Source organism: Oncorhynchus tshawytscha, linkage group LG11 (genome assembly GCF_018296145.1).
Source record: "Oncorhynchus tshawytscha isolate Ot180627B linkage group LG11, Otsh_v2.0, whole genome shotgun sequence".
NCBI classification, from domain to species: domain Eukaryota; kingdom Metazoa; phylum Chordata; class Actinopteri; order Salmoniformes; family Salmonidae; genus Oncorhynchus; species Oncorhynchus tshawytscha.
Window position 1 is genome coordinate 6,742,197 of NC_056439.1, and position 17,818 is coordinate 6,760,014.

General features: G+C 42.4%; 2 protein-coding genes across 7 annotated transcripts in view; both read right to left on the bottom strand.

Moving 5' to 3' along the window:
* Positions 1 to 17,818, bottom strand: part of LOC112262262 (zinc finger protein 554-like) — a 141,488-nt gene that overhangs the window by 79,984 nt on the left and 43,686 nt on the right. The gene's annotated exons all lie outside the window — the stretch shown is intronic.
* LOC112261343 (transcriptional regulator prz1-like) overlaps positions 1 to 17,818 on the bottom strand; it is a 28,706-nt gene that overhangs the window by 7,188 nt on the left and 3,700 nt on the right. Inside the window, exons 2-6 of one of the 2 annotated variants that reach the window (XM_042330448.1) lie at positions 15,958 to 16,088; positions 15,592 to 15,756; positions 6,975 to 7,139; positions 6,502 to 6,613; positions 6,211 to 6,329 (exon numbers count right to left, since the gene is read on the bottom strand). In XM_042330448.1, the coding sequence (XP_042186382.1) occupies positions 6,211 to 6,329; positions 6,502 to 6,613; positions 6,975 to 7,139; positions 15,592 to 15,756; positions 15,958 to 16,088 (692 nt within the window). The remainder of the gene's footprint in view (positions 1 to 6,210; positions 6,330 to 6,501; positions 6,614 to 6,974; positions 7,140 to 15,591; positions 15,757 to 15,957; positions 16,089 to 17,818) is intronic. The other variant, XM_042330449.1, reaches the window with a different exon arrangement.

Consider the following 17,818-nt stretch of genomic DNA (forward strand, 5'->3'; position numbering starts at 1 on the left):
AAACACAGTGGCCTCCATCATTCGTAAATGGAAGAAGTTTGGAACCACCAAGACTCTTCCTAGAGCTGGCCGCCCGGCCAAACTGAGCAATCGGGGGAGAAGGGCCTTGGTCAGGGAGGTGACCAAGAACCCGATTGGTCACTCTGACAGAGCTCCAGAGTTCCTCTGTGGAGATGGGAGAACCTTCCAGAAGGACAACCATCTCTGCAGCACTCTACCATAAAGGCCTGATTGGTGGAGTGGCCAGACAGAAGCCACTCCTCAGTAAAAGGCACAAGACAGCCTGCTTGGAGTTTGCCAAAAGGCACATAAAGGTCTCAGACGATGAGAAGCAAGATTCTCTAGTCTGATGAAGCCAAGATTGAACTCTTTGGGCTGAATGCCAAGCATCATGTCTGGAGGAAACCTGGCACCATCCCTACCGTGAAGCATGTTGGTGGCAGCATCATGTTTTTCAGCGGCAGGGACTGGGAGACGAGTCAGGATCAAGGGAAAGATGAACGGAGCAAAGTACAGAGAGATCCTTGATGAAAAACTGCTCTAGAGCGCACAGGACCTCAGACTGGGGTGAATGTTCACCTTCCAACAGGACAACAAATAAAATAAAATGTTAGTTGTCACATGCACCGAATACAACAGGTGTAGACTTTACAGTTAAATGCTTACCTCCAAGCCCTTAACCAACAACGCTTGGTTGTTAAAAAGTCAAAAATAGATAAGTAATTTTCTTTTTAAAATCACTGTAACATAATTCAACAGCAGCAGTAAAATAACAATAGCGAGGCTGTATACAGGAGGTACCGGTACAGAGTCATTGTGTCGAGGTATTTGAAGAAATATATACAGTGCATTGCAAAAGTATTCATCCCCCTTGGAATTTTTTACATTTTGTTGCATTACAACCTGTAATTTAAATAGATTTTTGGGGAATTCATATAATGGACATACACAAAATAGTCCAAATTGATGAAGTGAAATGAAAAAAATAACTTGTTAAAAATGGAAAAGTGGTGCGTGCATATGTATTCACCCCCTTTGCTATGAAGCCCCTAAATAAGATCTGGTGCAACCAATTACCTTCAGAAGTCACATAATTAGTTAAATAAAGTCCACCTGTGAGCAATCTCAGTGTCACATGATCTGTCACATGTTCTCAGTATATATACACCTGTTCTAAAAGGCCCCAGAGTCTGCAACACCACTAAGCAAGGGGCACAACCAAGCAAGCGACACCATGAAGACCAAGGAGCTCTCCAAACAGGTCAGGGACAAGGTTGTGGAGAAGTACTGATCAGGGTTGGTTAAAAAAAATATCAGACACTTTGAACATCCCACGAAGCACCATTAAATCCATTGTAAAAAATGGAAAGAATATGGCACCACAACAAACCTGCCAAGAGAGGGCCGCCCACCAAAACTCACAGACCAGGCAAGGAAGGCTTTAATCAGAGAGGCAACAAAGAGACCAAAGATAACCCTGAAGGAGCTGCAAAGCTCCACAGTGGAGATTGGTGTATCTATATAGGACCACTTTAAGCTGTATACTCCACAGAGCTGGGCTTTACGGAAGAGTGGCCAGAAAAAATCCCTTGCTTAAAGAAAAAAATAAGCAAACATGTTTGGCGTTCGCCAAAAGGCATGTGGGAGACTCCCCAAACATATGGAAGAAGGTACTCTGGTCAGATGAGACTAAAATTGAGCTTTTTGGCCATCAAGGAAAAACCTATGTCCGGCGCAAATCCAACACCTCATCACCCCGAGAACACCCCGACAGTGAAGCATGGTGGTGGCAGCATCATGCTGTGGGGATGTTTTTCCATTGGCAGGGACTGGGGAAACTGGTCAGAATTGAAGGAATGGTGGATGGCACTAAATACAGGGAAATTCTTGAGGGAAACCTGTTTGTCTTCCAGAGATTTGAGACTGGGACGGAGGTTCACCTTCCAGCAGGACAATGAACCTAAGCATACTGCTAAAGCAACACTCGAGTGGTTTAAGTGGAAACATTTAAAAGTCTTGGAATGGCCTAGTCAAAGCCCAAACCTCAATTCACTTGAGAACCTGTGGTATGACTTAAAGAATGCTGTGCACCAGCAGAACCCATCCAACTTGAAAGAGCTGGAGCAGTTTTGCCTTGAAGAATGGGCAAAAATCCCAGTGGCTAGATGTGCCAAGCTTATAGAGACATGCCCAAAGAGACTTGCAGCTATAATTTCTGCAAAAGGTGGCTCTACAAAGTATTGACTTTGGAGGGTGGTGTATAGTTATGCAAGCTCAAGTTCAGTTTTTTTGTCTTATTTCTTGTTTCACCATAAAAAAATATTTTGCATCTTCAAAGTGGTAGGCATGTTGTGTAAATCAAATGATACAAACCCCCAAAAAATCTATTTTAATTCCAGGTTGTAAGGCAACAAAATAGGAAAAATGCCAAGGGGGGTGAATACTGTCGCAAGCCACTGTACACTATCGTTCAAAAGTTTGGGGTCACATAGAAATGTCCTTGTTTTTCAAAGTTAATTTTTTGGTCGTTGAAATAACATCACTTTGATAAAAAATACAGTGTAGACATTGTTAATGTTGTAAATGACTATTGTAGCTGGAAACGGTTTATTTTTTAAATGGAATATCTACATAGGCATACAGAGGCCCATTATCAGCAACCATCACTACTGTGTTCCAATGGCACGTTGTGTTAGCTAATCCAAGTTTATCATTTCATATATACACATATTGTCACGACTTTGGCCGAAGTCGGCTCCTCTCCTTGTTCGGGCAGCGTTCAGCGATCGACGTCACCAGCTTTCTAGCCATTGCCGCTCCCTTTTTCATATATCCATTTCTTTTGTCTTGTTCTATACACACCTGGTTTTCATTCCCCAATCAAGCTACATGTATTTAGTCCTCTGTTCCCCATCATGTCTTCGTGTGTAATTGTTCTTTGTTTATGGTGTATGTTCACCTGCAATACTTTTATAGTTTATATTCCGTGTTTTTGGGCACTTATGTCATTTTTTTGTGCCTATTGTTGAACGGAATAAAAGTGCGCATGTTTACTCTACTCTGCTCTCCTGCACCTGACTTCACCTCCTTTACACTGCCATAACACATATAAAATACATATATAAAGAAACAACTTACATTTTTTTAATTTTACTCTATTATTTTCTACTAACCCTACCACCCCTCCCTTTATTGGCGTAAACTAATGAACAACAACCTTTTAGTTTCTACTTCCATCTTATAAATCCAAAAAAGTGCAAGAGATACTGTTGCATGTAGGTCTAAATTGTTTATGGATTGTTCATTTAGAATGATGAAAAAACATTATTTTAAGAACTCCAAAGACTCCACAGCAATTGCATGTGGTGCAAGAAACACTGAATTGCTGCTTTTTTCTATCATCAAGACACCTGCTGGTAACTTTAAGCTGGTTAAGACGTCTCCTAAATACTGTATCTGTCAACTAGGCATGGCTCTTATCACTAAAGAGGCTTCACGCATAGCTTTTTATTTTTACCCATCAGAGTAAAATGTATCTATTCTCAGCACTTATGACAAATATTCTACTCGGAGACACTTTGTGAATACAGACCCTGATGTATACAAAAGTGTCTCAATGGAAGTCTTAGAATGAAAAGTCCCATTTTGTGTTTATTAAACATAAATAAGTTTTAAATACACCAGAAAACCACACATACACGTCTCAACAACAAAAAAACTTAATGAACTTGAGAAATTGAACTTGAGAAATTTTCTCATTAACCCATTACACTTGTGGACATTTGTCTATATGGAAAGGGCCATATTGAAATGTTTCCAACAGAAGAAATATGTAAATGTATATGCATTACCATGGTAGCAGTTGAAAGAGAACACTTTGGTCTGATCATTTCCCCATGATCTCCTAAAGGTGAGGACACAACAGTTCACCTGACAAGACTCAAACCAAACATGACACTTGATTTCATGTTCATTTTACTGGACTTTGCCACATTTGTTGATTACGAAATCTGAAAATACTCTGGATACATTCAGTAACATGATAATAATATTGGAAAAATGGGGGTAGGTGCAACATTAGACCAACAAATGACAAGGGTTTAAGTGAGGACTAACTGGTGAGTCCAAGTGGACACACACCTCTCCAAACCGTGCAGTTCCTACATAATAATGATCTTTTATGATTCAAGGAAAGAGCCTTCAAATATAAGGCGCTTTTTGAGCTCCCCTAGCTTCGATGTTGAGGAACTGAAGCAAGCACACTTCTATTTATAATTGTTTTTTTTTAATTTCACAGCCCTCTGTTCCCACCATAACACAATTACTATCGTTGTTTAAGCAATGCAAACATTTTCCGTTATAAATCTCAATCTGGGTCAGGTGGGCCTCATTTTAAATCTTATTCTTTTCCCAACACGATCTTAGTGTATTCTTCTTTTTGGGGTAGGCACAAAACTACCTCCATACTTCCATTCACTGTTTTAATCAGCGCCGGTTACCTTCTGACAAGTCCTGTGACACTTGGGGGTCGTAGAGCAAAACGGAGAACATCACGTTCGGGAGCGCCTCATCTTTCCATAGAGGGGTCATATTAGTTTGCAGGCAAAACCGTTCGGATGCTACAGACGTTTTTGTGAGAAGTGTCGTGGAATGATTGTAAACAAAAAGAGAGACTTTTTAGATTTCTTAAACAATCAAACTGTATTATTTCATTCCTGCAGTAATGGAGCTTGTCAACAAAAATGTGCACTTCACGTTTCACATTTGAAAACCCGTGTCATTTGCAGTATCAACATTTGTCATGTTTGATGGACAGTGACAAGGATGCCATATGTCATACCCTGGGTTGTCCTGAACAGAATGAGCATGTTTGTCGTATTGTGAGGAAAATTTGAAGTGGAACACGCACTTGAATGCACTTATGACTCCATTCTACGTGCACCAAAACGCCGATCTGTTTGTCTAAAGTGCCTTGTCAAAGCCTAACACTGTAAGATCGTATTTTAGAACTTAGCTAGTCATGTTGGAAATATAATAAGCTTTCAAATGATGCCCACCGGAACCAGATTGAAATTTATAATGGAACGTTCTTGCATTGCTTAAATGCCTTATATGTCACGCATTGTCTAGATGCAATATTCTACCCAGAAATATTCAACACTAAAATATGTTACTCTTGGTACTCCAAATGCATCTGTAGAGATTTCCTGCTGACTACAATTAAGATTAATTGTCTTTAATGCAGGGTTTGATCTAAAAGTCAGAAGCTATCGAGTGGAGTGGTTACTTTCTTTGTTATAGAGTGGAATGGTTTTTCAGCTGGTGTATCCTGAGGTAGCTCTTCTCTGAGAACCTCTTCCTGCAGTGCGTAGGAGGCCGCTATCCCGTTTGGACCTTCAGGTGCATTTTCAGCTGGTTCTGGCAGGATAACTTCTTTTCACACTGGGGGCAGCTGTAGGATTACTTCCTTGTGTGGACCCTCTGGTGCCTCTTCAGGTGACCAGCCTGGGCGAAGCGCATGTGACACTGGGTACAGCTGAAGGGTTTCACCCCTGTGTGGACCCTCTGGTGCCTATTCAGGTTGGAGGAGTGGGAGAAACTAGCCTGGCAAAGGTGGCAGCTGAATGGTTTCTCCCCCGTGTGCATTCTCTGGTGGATCTCCACCTGTTTGGGGAAACTGAAGGCTTTCCCACAGAATGAACACGGGAAGCGCTTCTCTTTTCCACCGGATCTGCTGATAGCGTTACTACCACTACTACTGTCATTTGTCAATGGGCTTGTGTAGCCATTTAGTGTTGATGCCCTGGCATTGTCTGTCTGGTTTAACATTAGGAAAGTGTGAGGAGGATGAAGGCCAGTGAGTGTCTGTGTTGTCGCAGGGTCCATGTTCCAGTTGATAGATCCTATTGAAGGATGGCTGAAGGCAGCACTTGTTAGGGAGTTAACCTGAGGCGCCATCAGTCTCTCTGAATCACAACTATAGGAACAGGATGGAGCATTGCTAGCCGAGTCTGTGTCTGTTCTCTTCCGCCGCATACTGACACCTCCCCGTCCCTGCAGACCAAATCTATGCTTCGCCCCAGTCTCAGCCAGTCTGTTGTTATGGAGATTAAGTTTGGTTGTTGTTTTGTGTTCGACTGTCTGTTTCTGGTTGTGGTTAACAGTGTTGTTCCCCAGCCCAGAGTTGAAGACGCTGTCCCATCCACTGACCTCCACAATGTTGCTTCTGGTCCTGGCCTGCTCGGTGATGTCGTCCCCTGGGCCCTTGGCTGCACCAGTCTGAGAATCCAAGATGGCCACCCAGTCTCTGTTAGCCTCCAGCAAACCACCTGCAGGAAGCGGTTACAAAATACTTTACAAACATGGCAGAGAACTCTACATATGGAGTTTTTGTTTGACAATCACCTGGTCAAGTTCATACATTATAATTTGTTTAAAACAATAGCCAGGTGCACTTGAAGATCTATTACTGTATGTGGGCTATATGTCTTTCTCCCTTACCTTGCTCCCCCATCTTTAGTCCACTTAGCAGATCAATGCTCTCTGGTCCAACTTCTATTGTCTCCTCTTTGACCAGCAGCAGATCAGGCTTCCCATCCTCCATGTCTACTGACTGTAAGAGATACAGAGTGAGAGGATGTTGGATCAAGAAATCTGATATGAGCACCCTGCTATGGAGCATCTTCTGATTGGGCAATGAGGGATTGCTATGAGTACGATGCAAACATGTTAGTTGAATTGATTACTTGACACTAATGGTTTGATAATTCAAAGGCATGGTCTCACACTTCACACAAAATTAATCAAGATCTGGGCCAGTATCCACAAAGAGTCTCAGAGTAGAAGTGCTGATCAAGGATCAGCTCCCCACCTACATAGTCTCATTCATTATGATCTATGATCAGCTCTGAGACACTTTGTGAATACGGGCCCTGAACTAATACCATTCAGACAGTAGTTCACAGTAGGCTCACCTCAGTGAGACTGTGTGTGGTCCTGTGCTGCTCAGCTGGTTCCTCTGTGGGTTCAGGAGGAGGTGTAGTCTGGTTGTCCTCCATGACCATGGTCCCCTCAGGGTTCTCCAGACCCTCTTCACACCCCTCCTCCTTCACCAGCAGCACCTCTGGACCCTCCTCCTCCTGGAAATGACAGGTGATAGAGATTACACAGACATACACTCCCTCAGGTACGTACACATGCACAGATAATAACTTTCAACACAAGTGTTTATCCATCCCAGCTATATTTGAGTCCTATACTGTAGATACAGAATGACTTCATTATTGTTAAACCCATCATGGTGGACATAAATATGTTGTGGGTAAAAACAAGTCAGCTATCATAAGTTCTAAGTCCCCATCAGACAAACCTGACTAAACTATTTTGACGTGTACAGTAGGTGTTTGTTAGTGTGTGGGTATGTGTAGGTATTTTTAGTATTTGATTATAAAGCACTGTTGTGTGTATGCAGAATAGGGTGAGATCAGATGTGATGTATACTAAAGAGAGTCTTAATGAAAGCCTTAGAATGAAACGTCCCATTTTGTGTTTATTAAACATAAACAATTTGTAAATACACGATATGAAAACCACACATACACGTCTCAACAAAGAATCAGCATAATTTTCGCCTTATTTAAACAGGTTGGCAACTGTGACCTGGCCAAGATAAAAGCATAACAGTTTGACACATACAACGACACAGAGTTACACATGGAATAAACAAAACATACAGTCAATAATGCAGTAGAAAAAAAGAAAACAGAAAGTCTATATACATAGAGTGCAAATGAGGTAAGATAAGGGAGTTAAGGCAATAAATAGGCCATTGTGGTGAAGTAATTAAAATATAGCAATTAAACACTGGAATGGTAGATGTGCAGAAGATGAATGTGCAATTAGAGATACTGGGGTGCAAAGGAGCAAGATAAATAAATACAGTGTGGGGATGAGGTAGTTGGATGGGCTGTTTACAGATGAGCTATGTACAAGGTGCAGTGATCTGTGAGCTGCTCTGATAGCTGGTGCTTAAAGCTAGTGAGGGAGATATGAGTCTCCAGCTTCAGTGATTTTTGCAGTTTGTTCCAGTCATTGGCAGCAGAGAACTGGAAGGTAAGGCGGCCAAAGGAAGAATTGGCTTTGGGGGTGACCAGTGAGATACACCTGCTGGAGCGCGTGCTACAAGTGGGTGCTGCTATGGTGACCAGTGAGCCGAGATAAGGCGGGGCTTTACCTAGCAGAGGCTTGTAGATGACCTGGAGCCAGTGGATTTGGCGGCGAGTATGAAGCGAGGGCCAGCCAACGAGAGCATACAGGTCGCAGTGGTGGGTAGTATATGGAGCTTTGGTGACAAAACGGATGGCACTGTGATAGACTGCATCCAATTTGTTGAGTAGAGTGTTGGAGGCTATTTTATAAATGACACCGTCGAAGTCGAGGATCGGTAGGATGGTCAGTTTTTCAAGGTTATGTTTGGCAGCATGAGTGAAGGATGCTTTGTTGCGAAATAGGAAGCCAATTCTAGATTTAATTTTGGATTGGAGATGTTTAATTTGAGCCTGGAAGGAGAGTTTACAGTCTAACCAGACACCTAGGTATTTGTAGTTGTCCACATATAAGTTGGAGCCGTCCAGAGTAGTGATGCTGGACGGGCGGGCAGGTGCGGGCAGTGATCGGTTGAAGAGCATGCATTTAAGAGCAGTTGGAGGCCTCGGAAGGAGAGTTGTATGGCATTGAAGCTCGTCTGGAGGTTAGTTAACACAGTGTCCAAAGAAGGGCCAGAGGTATACAGAATGGTGTTGTCTGCATAGAGGTGGATCAGAGAATCACCAGCAGCAGGAGCAACATCATTGATGTAAACAGAGAAGAGAGTTGGCCTGAAAATTGAACCCTGTGGCACCCCTATAGACTGCCAGAGGCCCGGACAACAGGCCCTCCGATTTGACATACTGAACTCTATCAGAGAAGTAGTTGGTGAACCAGGCGAGGCAATCATTTGAGAAATCAAGGCTGTTGAGTCTGCCAATAAGAATGTGGTGATTGACAGTCGAAAGCCTTGGCCAGGTCGATGAATACGGCCGCACAAAAATGTCTCTTATCGATGGCGTTTATGATTTCCTTTAGAACCCATGACCAGCTCTGAAACCAGATTGCATAGCGGAGAATATACAGTGGGATTCGAAATGGTCGGTAATCTGTCTGTTAACTTGGTAAAGTGTATTAATTTTCTCATTAAAAGTGCCCAGGGAATTGTATTCTGCAGTTGAATGGAAGTAATGTACTAGGCATGTGTGAACATCATATAGCCTACACCAGTGTTTCCCAACTCCAGTCCTCAAGTACCACCAACAGTACACATTTTTATTGTAGCACTGGACAAGCACACCTGATTTAACTGGTCAACTAATCATCAAGCCCTCTGAGTTGAATGAGGTGTGCTTGTCTGTGGCTACAACGAAAATGTGTACTGTTGGGGGATTTGAGGACTGGAGTTGGTAAACACTTGCCTACACAGTACAAACACTATGTAACAGACTTTATAGGCTTATACTGTATATGCCTTATACAGGGCCTTCAGAAAGTATTCATGGACCTTGACTTATTCCACATTTTGTTGTGTTACAGCCTGAATTCAAAATTGATTAAATAGATGTTTCCCCTCACTCATCTACACACAATACCCCACAATGACAAAGTGAAAACATGTTTTAGAAAATTTAGCAAATGCATTGAAAATTTCTCCTTTACATAAGCATTCACACTTCTGGGACAATACATGTTAAAATCACCTGTTGTATCGATTACAGCTGTGAGTCTTTCTGGGTAAATCTCAAAAAGCTTTGCACACCTGGATTGTACAATATTTTCACATGATTCTTTTAAACAATTGTTCAAGCTCTGTGAAGTTGGTTGTTGATCATTGCTAGAAAGCCATTTTCAAGTCTTACCATAGATTTTCAAGACGATTTAAGTCAAAACTGTAACCAGGCCACTCGGGAACATTCAATGTCGTCTTGGTTAGCAACCAGTGTATATTTGGCATTGTGTTTAAGGTTATTGTCCTGCTGAAAGGTGAATTATTCTCCCAGTGTCTGTTGGAAAACAAACCAACCAGGTTTTCTTCTAGGATTTTGCCTGTGCTTAGCTCTATTCCTTTAAATTTTATCCTAAAAAAAACTCACTAGTCCTTGCCGACGACAAGTATACCCATAACATTTCGCAGCCACCAACATGCTTGAAAATATGAAGAGTGGTACTCAGTGATGTGTTTGCCCCAAACATATTCAAGACAATTTCTTTGCCACATTTTTTTTCAGTTTTACTAGTTGTGCCATATTGCAAACAGAATGCATGTTTGGAATATTTTATTCTGTACAGGCTTCCTTCTTTTCACTCTGTCAATTAGGTTAGTATTGTGGAGTAACTACAATGTTGTTGATCCATCCTCAGTTTTCTCCTATCACAGCCATTCAACTCTAACTGTTTAAAGTAGAGGTCGACCGATTAATCGGAATGGGTGATTAATTAGGGCCGATTTCAAGTTTTCATAACAATCGAAAATCGATATTTTGGGACGCCAATTTGGCCTTTTTTAAATTATTTTTTTTACAACTTTATTTAACTAGGCAAGTCAGTTAAGAACACATTCTTATTTTCAATGACGGCTAGGAACGGTGGGTTAACTGCCTTGTTCAGGGGCCGAACGACAGATTTTTACCTTGTCAGCTCAGGGATTCAATCTTGCAACCTTACGGTTAACTAGTCCAACGCTCTAACCACCTGCCTCACGAGGAGCCTGCCTGTTATGCGAATGCAGTAAGAAGCCAAGGTAAGTTGCTAGCTAGCATTAAACTTATCTTATAAAAAACAATCAATCAATCATAATCACTAGTTATAACTACACATGGTTGATGATATTACTAGTTTATCTAGCGTGTCCTGCGTTGCATATAATCGATGCGGTGCACATTCGCAAAAAAGGACTGTCGTTGCTCCAACGTGTTTCCTAACCATAAACATCAATGCCTTTCTTAAAATCAATACACAGAAGTATATATTTTTAAACCTGCATATTTAGCTAAAAGAAAGGTTAGCAGGCAATATTAACCAGGTGAAATTGTGTCACTTCTCTTGCGTTCATTGCACGCAGAGTCAGGGTATATGCAACAGTTCTGGCCGCCTGGTTCATTGCGAACTAATTTGCCAGAATTGTACGTAATTATGACATAACATTGAAGGTCGTGCAATGTAACAGCAATATTTAGACTTAGGAATGCCATCCGTTAGATAAAATACGGAATGGTTCCGTATTTCACTGAAAGAATATGATATAGTTTCCGGATTCGACCATATTAATGACCTAAGGCTCGTATTTCTGTGTGTTATTATATTATAATTAAGTCTATGATTTGATAGAGCAGTCTGACTGAGCGATGGTAGGCACCAGCAGGCTTGTAAGCATTCATTCAAACAGCACTTTACTGTGTTTGCCAGCAGCTCTTCGCAATGCTTCAAGCATTGCGCTGTTTATGACTTCAAGCCTATCAACTCCCGAGATTAGGCTGGTGTAACCGATGTGAAATGGCTAGCTAGTTAGCGGGGTGCGCTCTAATAGCGTTTCAAACGTCACTCGCTCTGAGACTTGGAGTAGTTGTTCCCCTTGCTCTGAATGGGTAACGCTGCTTCGAGGGTGGCTGTTGTCGATGTGTTCCTGGTTCGAGTCCAGGTAGCGGTGAGGAGAGGGATGGAAGCTACACTGGCAATACTAAAGTGCCTATAAGAACATCCAATAGTTAAAGGTATATGAAATTCAAATCGTATAGAGAGAAATAGTCCTATAATTCCTATAATAACTACAACCTAAAACTTCTTACCTGGGAATATTGAAGACTCATGTTAAAAGGAACCACCAGCTTTCATATGTTCTCATGTTCTGAGCAAGGAACTTAAACGTTAGCTTTCTTACATGGCAAATATTGCACTTTTACTTTCTTCTCCAACACTTTGTTTTTGCATTATTTAAACACGTTTCATTATTTATTTGAGGTTAAATTGATTTTATTGATGTATTATATTAAGTTAAAATAAGTGTTAATTCAGTATTGTTGTAATTGTCATTATATAAAATAAATTTAAAAAACGTCAGAATAATCGGTATAGATTTTTTGGGGTCCTCCAATAATCGTTATCGGTGTTGAAAATCATAATCGGTTGACCTCTAGTTTAAAGTCACCATTGGCCTCATGAGCAGTTTCATTCTCTCTGGCAACTGAGTTAGGAAGGACGCCTGTATCTTTGTAGTGACTGGGTGTATTGATACACCATCCAAAGTGCAATTAATAACTTCACCGTGCTGAAAGGGATATGTTCAATGTACAGTATTTTTATATTTTTAACCCATCTACCAATAGGTGCTCTTCTTTGTGCGACATTGGAAAACCTCCCTGAGTCTTTGTGGTTGAATCTGTGTTAGAAATTCACTGCTCGACTGAGGGACCTTACAGATAATTGCATGTGTGGTGTACAGAAACAAGGCAGTCAATTCAGAAATCATGTTAAACACTATTATGGCAGACAGTCCATGCAACTTATTATGTGACATTTTAGCAAATGCTTACTCCTGAACTTGTTTAGGCTCGCAATAACAAAGGGGTTGAATACTTATTGACTCATGTGCAGAACAGCTGGCTGGCGTGTTTACAGACATATTAAATTTCTCCATATCCCAGTCTGCTGTCCCCACATACTTCTAGATGGCCACCATTGTTCCTGTACCAAAGAAGGCAAAGATAACTAGATAACTAAATGACTATCGCCCAATAGCACTCACTTCTGTCATCATGAAGTGCTTTGGGAGACTAGTCAAGGATCATATCACCTCCACCTTACCTGCCACCCCACTTCAATTTGCATACCGACCCAATAAATCCCCAGACGATGCAATCGGCATCACACTGCCCTATCCCATCTGGACAAGAGGAATACCTATGTAAGAATCCTGTTCATTAACTCAGCATTCAACACTACAGTACCCTCCAAGCTCATTATTACGCTTGAGGCCCTGGGTTTCAACCCCACCCTGAGCAACTGGGTCCTGGACTTTCTGACAGGTTCCCCCAGGTAGTGAAGGTAGGAAACAACATCTTCACTTCGCTGATCCTCAACATTGGGGCCCCACAAGGTTGTGTTCTCAGCCCCCTCCTGTACTCCCTGTTCACCCACGACTGTGTGGCCATGGACACCTCCAACTCAATCATCAAGTTTGCAGACGACACAACATTAGTGGGCTTGATTACCAACAATGATGAGACAGCCTGCAGGGAGAAGGTGAGGGCCCTTGGAGTGTGGTGTCAGGAAAACAACCTCTCTCTCTCAACATAAACAATACAAAGAAGATGATCGTGGACTTCAGGAAACAGCAGAGGGAGCACACCCTATCCACATTGACGGGACAGTAGTGGAGAGGGTGGAAAGTTTTAAGTTCCTTGGCGTACACATCACGGACAAACTGAAATGGTCCAACTACACAGACAGTGTGGTGGAGGCGCAACAGCGCATCTTCAACCTCAGGAGGCTGAAGAAATTTGGCTTGTCACCTAAAACCCTCACAAACTTTTTAATTGAGAGCATCCTGTCGGGCTGTATTACCGCCTGGTACAGCAACTGCACCGCCCAGAACCGTAAAGCTCTCCAGAGGGTGGAGCGGTCTGCACAACGCATCACCGGGGGCAAACTACCTGCCCTCCAGGACACCTACAGCACCCGATGTCATAGGAAGGCCAAAAAGATCAAGGACAAAAACCACCCAAGCCACTGCCTGTTCAACTCGCTACCATCCAGAAGGTCAGGTCAGTACAGGTGCATCAAAGCTGGAACCGAGAGACTGAAAAACAGCTTATATCTCAAGGCCATCAGACTGTTAAACAGTCATCACTAACACAGAGAGGCTGCTGCCTACATACAGACTGAAAGTCATTGGGCACTTTAATAAATTGATCACTTGCCACTTTAATAATGTTTACATATCTTACATTACTCATCTCATAAGTATATACTGTATTTTATACCATTTATTACATCTTGCCTCTGCCGCTCAGTCATCGCTCATCTTCGGAACTAGGAGCACAAGCATTTCACTACACTCGCATTAACATCTGCTAACCATGTGTATGTGACCAATAAAATGTGATTTGATCTTTCAGCTTTTAATTTTTTATTCATTTGTAAAAATGTCTAAAAACATCATTCCACTTTGACATTATGGGGTATTGTGTGTAGGCCAGTGACACACAAAATGTCAATTTCAGCAACAACAAAAAATCTGACTGTAAACACAACAAAATGTGGAAAACAATCAAGCGGTGTGAATTATTTCTGAAATTACTGTATATCCAACAATGTCTGGGCCTTGCACTTCAACGCTCGTAGTTGTTGTAGAAATTGACCCACTGCTGTGGTTTACTTTTTGCATCTATGTCATCTCTCTGAGTGTTCCTTTAATATAGGATCTAAACGTCAGAAGCTATCAAGTGGAATGGTTACTTTCTATGTTAAAGAGTGGAAATTGTTTTTTTGCAGGTGTATCCTGAGATATCTCCTCTCAGAGAACCTCTTTCCGCAGTGATTACAGGCAAATGGCTTTTCTCCTGTGTGGACCCTCTCGTGCCTCTTCAGGTCACCAGCCTGGGCGAAGCGCATATGACACTGGGTACAGCTGAAGGGTTTCACCCCTGTGTGGACCCTCTGGTGCCTCTTCAGGGTTCCAGCCTGGGCAAAGCGCATGTGACACTGGGTACAGCTGTAGGGTTTCTCCCCTGTGTGGACCCTCTGGTGGATCGCCACGTTCTGGGGGCAGCTGAAGCCTTTGTTACAGAACATGCAGAGGAACGATTTCTCTTTACTATTGCCTGATGTGGCTCCCCCTCCCTGAGCCTGGGCTCTAGCCCTGTCGTTTGAGTTCAATACCGGATCGAAAAGGACACAGCCTTGTAAATCGGAAGGAGCCATCGACGTGGACACTGGGTCGCGATCCCTGAAAGAGTGTAAAGGGGAGTGGGTCACAACATTTAAATTTGTCGCTAAGCTTTCACTGTAGTCTAAGAAGTCTCTGGTGTTGCCTTGCGAGTGTCCTTCTCCTAAGTGAGTCTTGTCAGCATTCCATGTCAGAGGAGTGTCGTCCTCCACTTTCACAGTCACCTCATCTACAACTAGACACTCCCCTTTCTTATCTAGGCACCCTTCAGAGTATACACTACTACTGTACCGGTTCCAGTCCCCTCTAGACAGATCAGTCTGTCTCTCTAAACCCAAGGATATGTTGCCAGAGTCCATCTTTGTAACGTAAGAACAAGACGGATCATCACCTCCGGTGTTTAACGTATCACCATCTCCATGGGAATTAACCGTCCTCTGGCTCTGGTGAAATACAGGTAAATACTCTGAGCCAGGAGCAGGAGGACAGCCCAGATTCCCCAGCACCAGTCTCTCTGGGTCTGATCTGTGGTCAGATCTTGTATGTAAGAGCCTGTGTGCTACAGTTAAAGTCTCTGTGTCAGTCTCTGACTTGAGGACGTCGTTCGGCGTTCCACTGACCTCCGTGATGCTTCGTCGGGTCCTGGGATGGGGCACAGCGGCAGCGAGGTCCTCCGTGGCTTCAGGGGGCGCTCCAGTTTGGATGTCTCTGCAGTGACGTGGGTCCTCCTCTCCTATAGACCTCTCCTGCTTGACCCCAGAACCTATAGCCTCTGCATCTGCAGCCTGACACAAGAAGAGAGGAGGTTGTTGCCGGTAACTAGTTGAATTGGATAACAACGTCGTAGGGAAGCCTCACAAGCTCCCCTATGGCAGATAAATAAGGATGTTCATGTAAGCAAGTGAATAGCTGAGGGAAGCCTTTCTGAAGTAAACTGGCCACATTTGATAAACGTTTATTTATTTATGCAGCACTATTACACAAACCTCTATCACAATAACGTGCTGGGTTGAGGTTCCACTCTCCTCATCAACAGTGATTGGTTGGTCATCTCTCCATGTATTGTGTTCCGCTGGCTTCATAAAGCTGCTATGGCCTCCAGTGGGATGTCCTTCACCTGAGAGAGTGATTGGGGGACAAGAGGTGGTTAGGTTAACTACTGTCAATGCTCAATGGTATTTTGTACAATATAGACACTGTCTACAATTGACAAGGATGTAAGGTAACACTTCTCATAACTTCTTGATATACTATTTATTGATTCATTTATTATGTTCCATGCGTCACATTGTTTTCTATGAGTAAATAATAGGAATTTCGTTAAATAACGAATCTGATTTGAATATGATATAGTGTCTTTGTGCAAGATTGCTAAGTAATCGGGTGAATTATTGCATACTATCCAAAAAATGACCAAGACCCAATTCTGGTTAACTATATATGTAGTTAACACATCAAAAATCACGCGCAGAGGAGAACAGGGCAACAGGCCCCGCAGCCTCTGCCTTCTAGTCCAGGCGATATGTTTTAGTTTTAGGTGACAACTTAACTTTTTCATAAAAGCATAAAACTTGGTACACTTGTACAATTTGGCTCACTTTACAATTTCTGATATGGAGGCATAACAAAAATGCCTCTTGGTGGCCATTTTACATTCCGCCATAACCGAATAATCTATTTTGCGTTATCTTCTGAAACAAACATTAAACACAGAAAAGGTGATGTCTACACCTATGTTTTGATGGTCAAGGATGACAATGATGCCATGCACTAGATGTCCGCCGATTAATCGGAATGGCCGATTAATTAGGGCCGATTTCATGTTTTCATAACAATTGGTAATCGGCATTTTTGGATCATAAAGATTTCCGATTATTATATAATGGTGGACTGTGTAAACCCTGTAACTTTGTGTCAATTCATGGGACACAAAGGCCTTTGATTGGTCTGGACCCAGGAACCTGGTTATTTCATGGGCACGTATGGGTCAACTACCACTCCTCAAATTATATTTCATTAGAGAACATTTCCATATTGGAGCACTATATGATCACACTCCCAGTCAAGATAACATCAAATCAAGCTCATTTTGAGATGTTCAGTTAGAGAGGAACAGAAAATCAACAAATCCTCCCACAATGATAATGATCATTTAAAAAAAAAGTATTATTATTATTAGACTTATTTTCACGACACCCAAAGTCAACAGGATAAAAAAACAATAAAATCCTATATTAAATTAAATTAAGTATATAAAAGCACACTAAACATGATGACAGACTAACCAGGGAGAACACTAAATATGATGACAGACTAACCAGGGAGAACACTAAACATGATGACAGAATAACCAGGGAGAACACTAAACATGACGACAGACTAACCAGGGAGAACACTAAACATGACGACAGACTAACCAGGGAGAACACTAAACATGATGACAGAATAACCAGGGAGAACACTAAACATGACGACAGACTAACCAGGGAGAACACTAAACATGACGACAGACTAACCAGGGAGAACACTAAACATGACGACAGACTAACCAGGAACGTGAACTCGACGGACAGATAAAAGCTCAAGACTACAGAGAATCCAGGTAAGCCTGTGTGAAGAAGTGTGTTCGTGTGGACCTGAATATGTGTATGGATCGTGAGGTTGACATGGAGAGGGAGTTCCAGAGTTGGGGAGCTGCAGTGCTAAAAGCCAGGTCTCCCATGGAGCGGAGCCTGGTGCGAGGGAGGTGGAGGAGGCCGGTGTCAGAGGAGCGCAGTGAACAGGTGGGAGTGAAGGGGTGCAGGAGGTCAGTAAGGTATGTGGGCGCCAGTCCATTGAGTGCTTTGT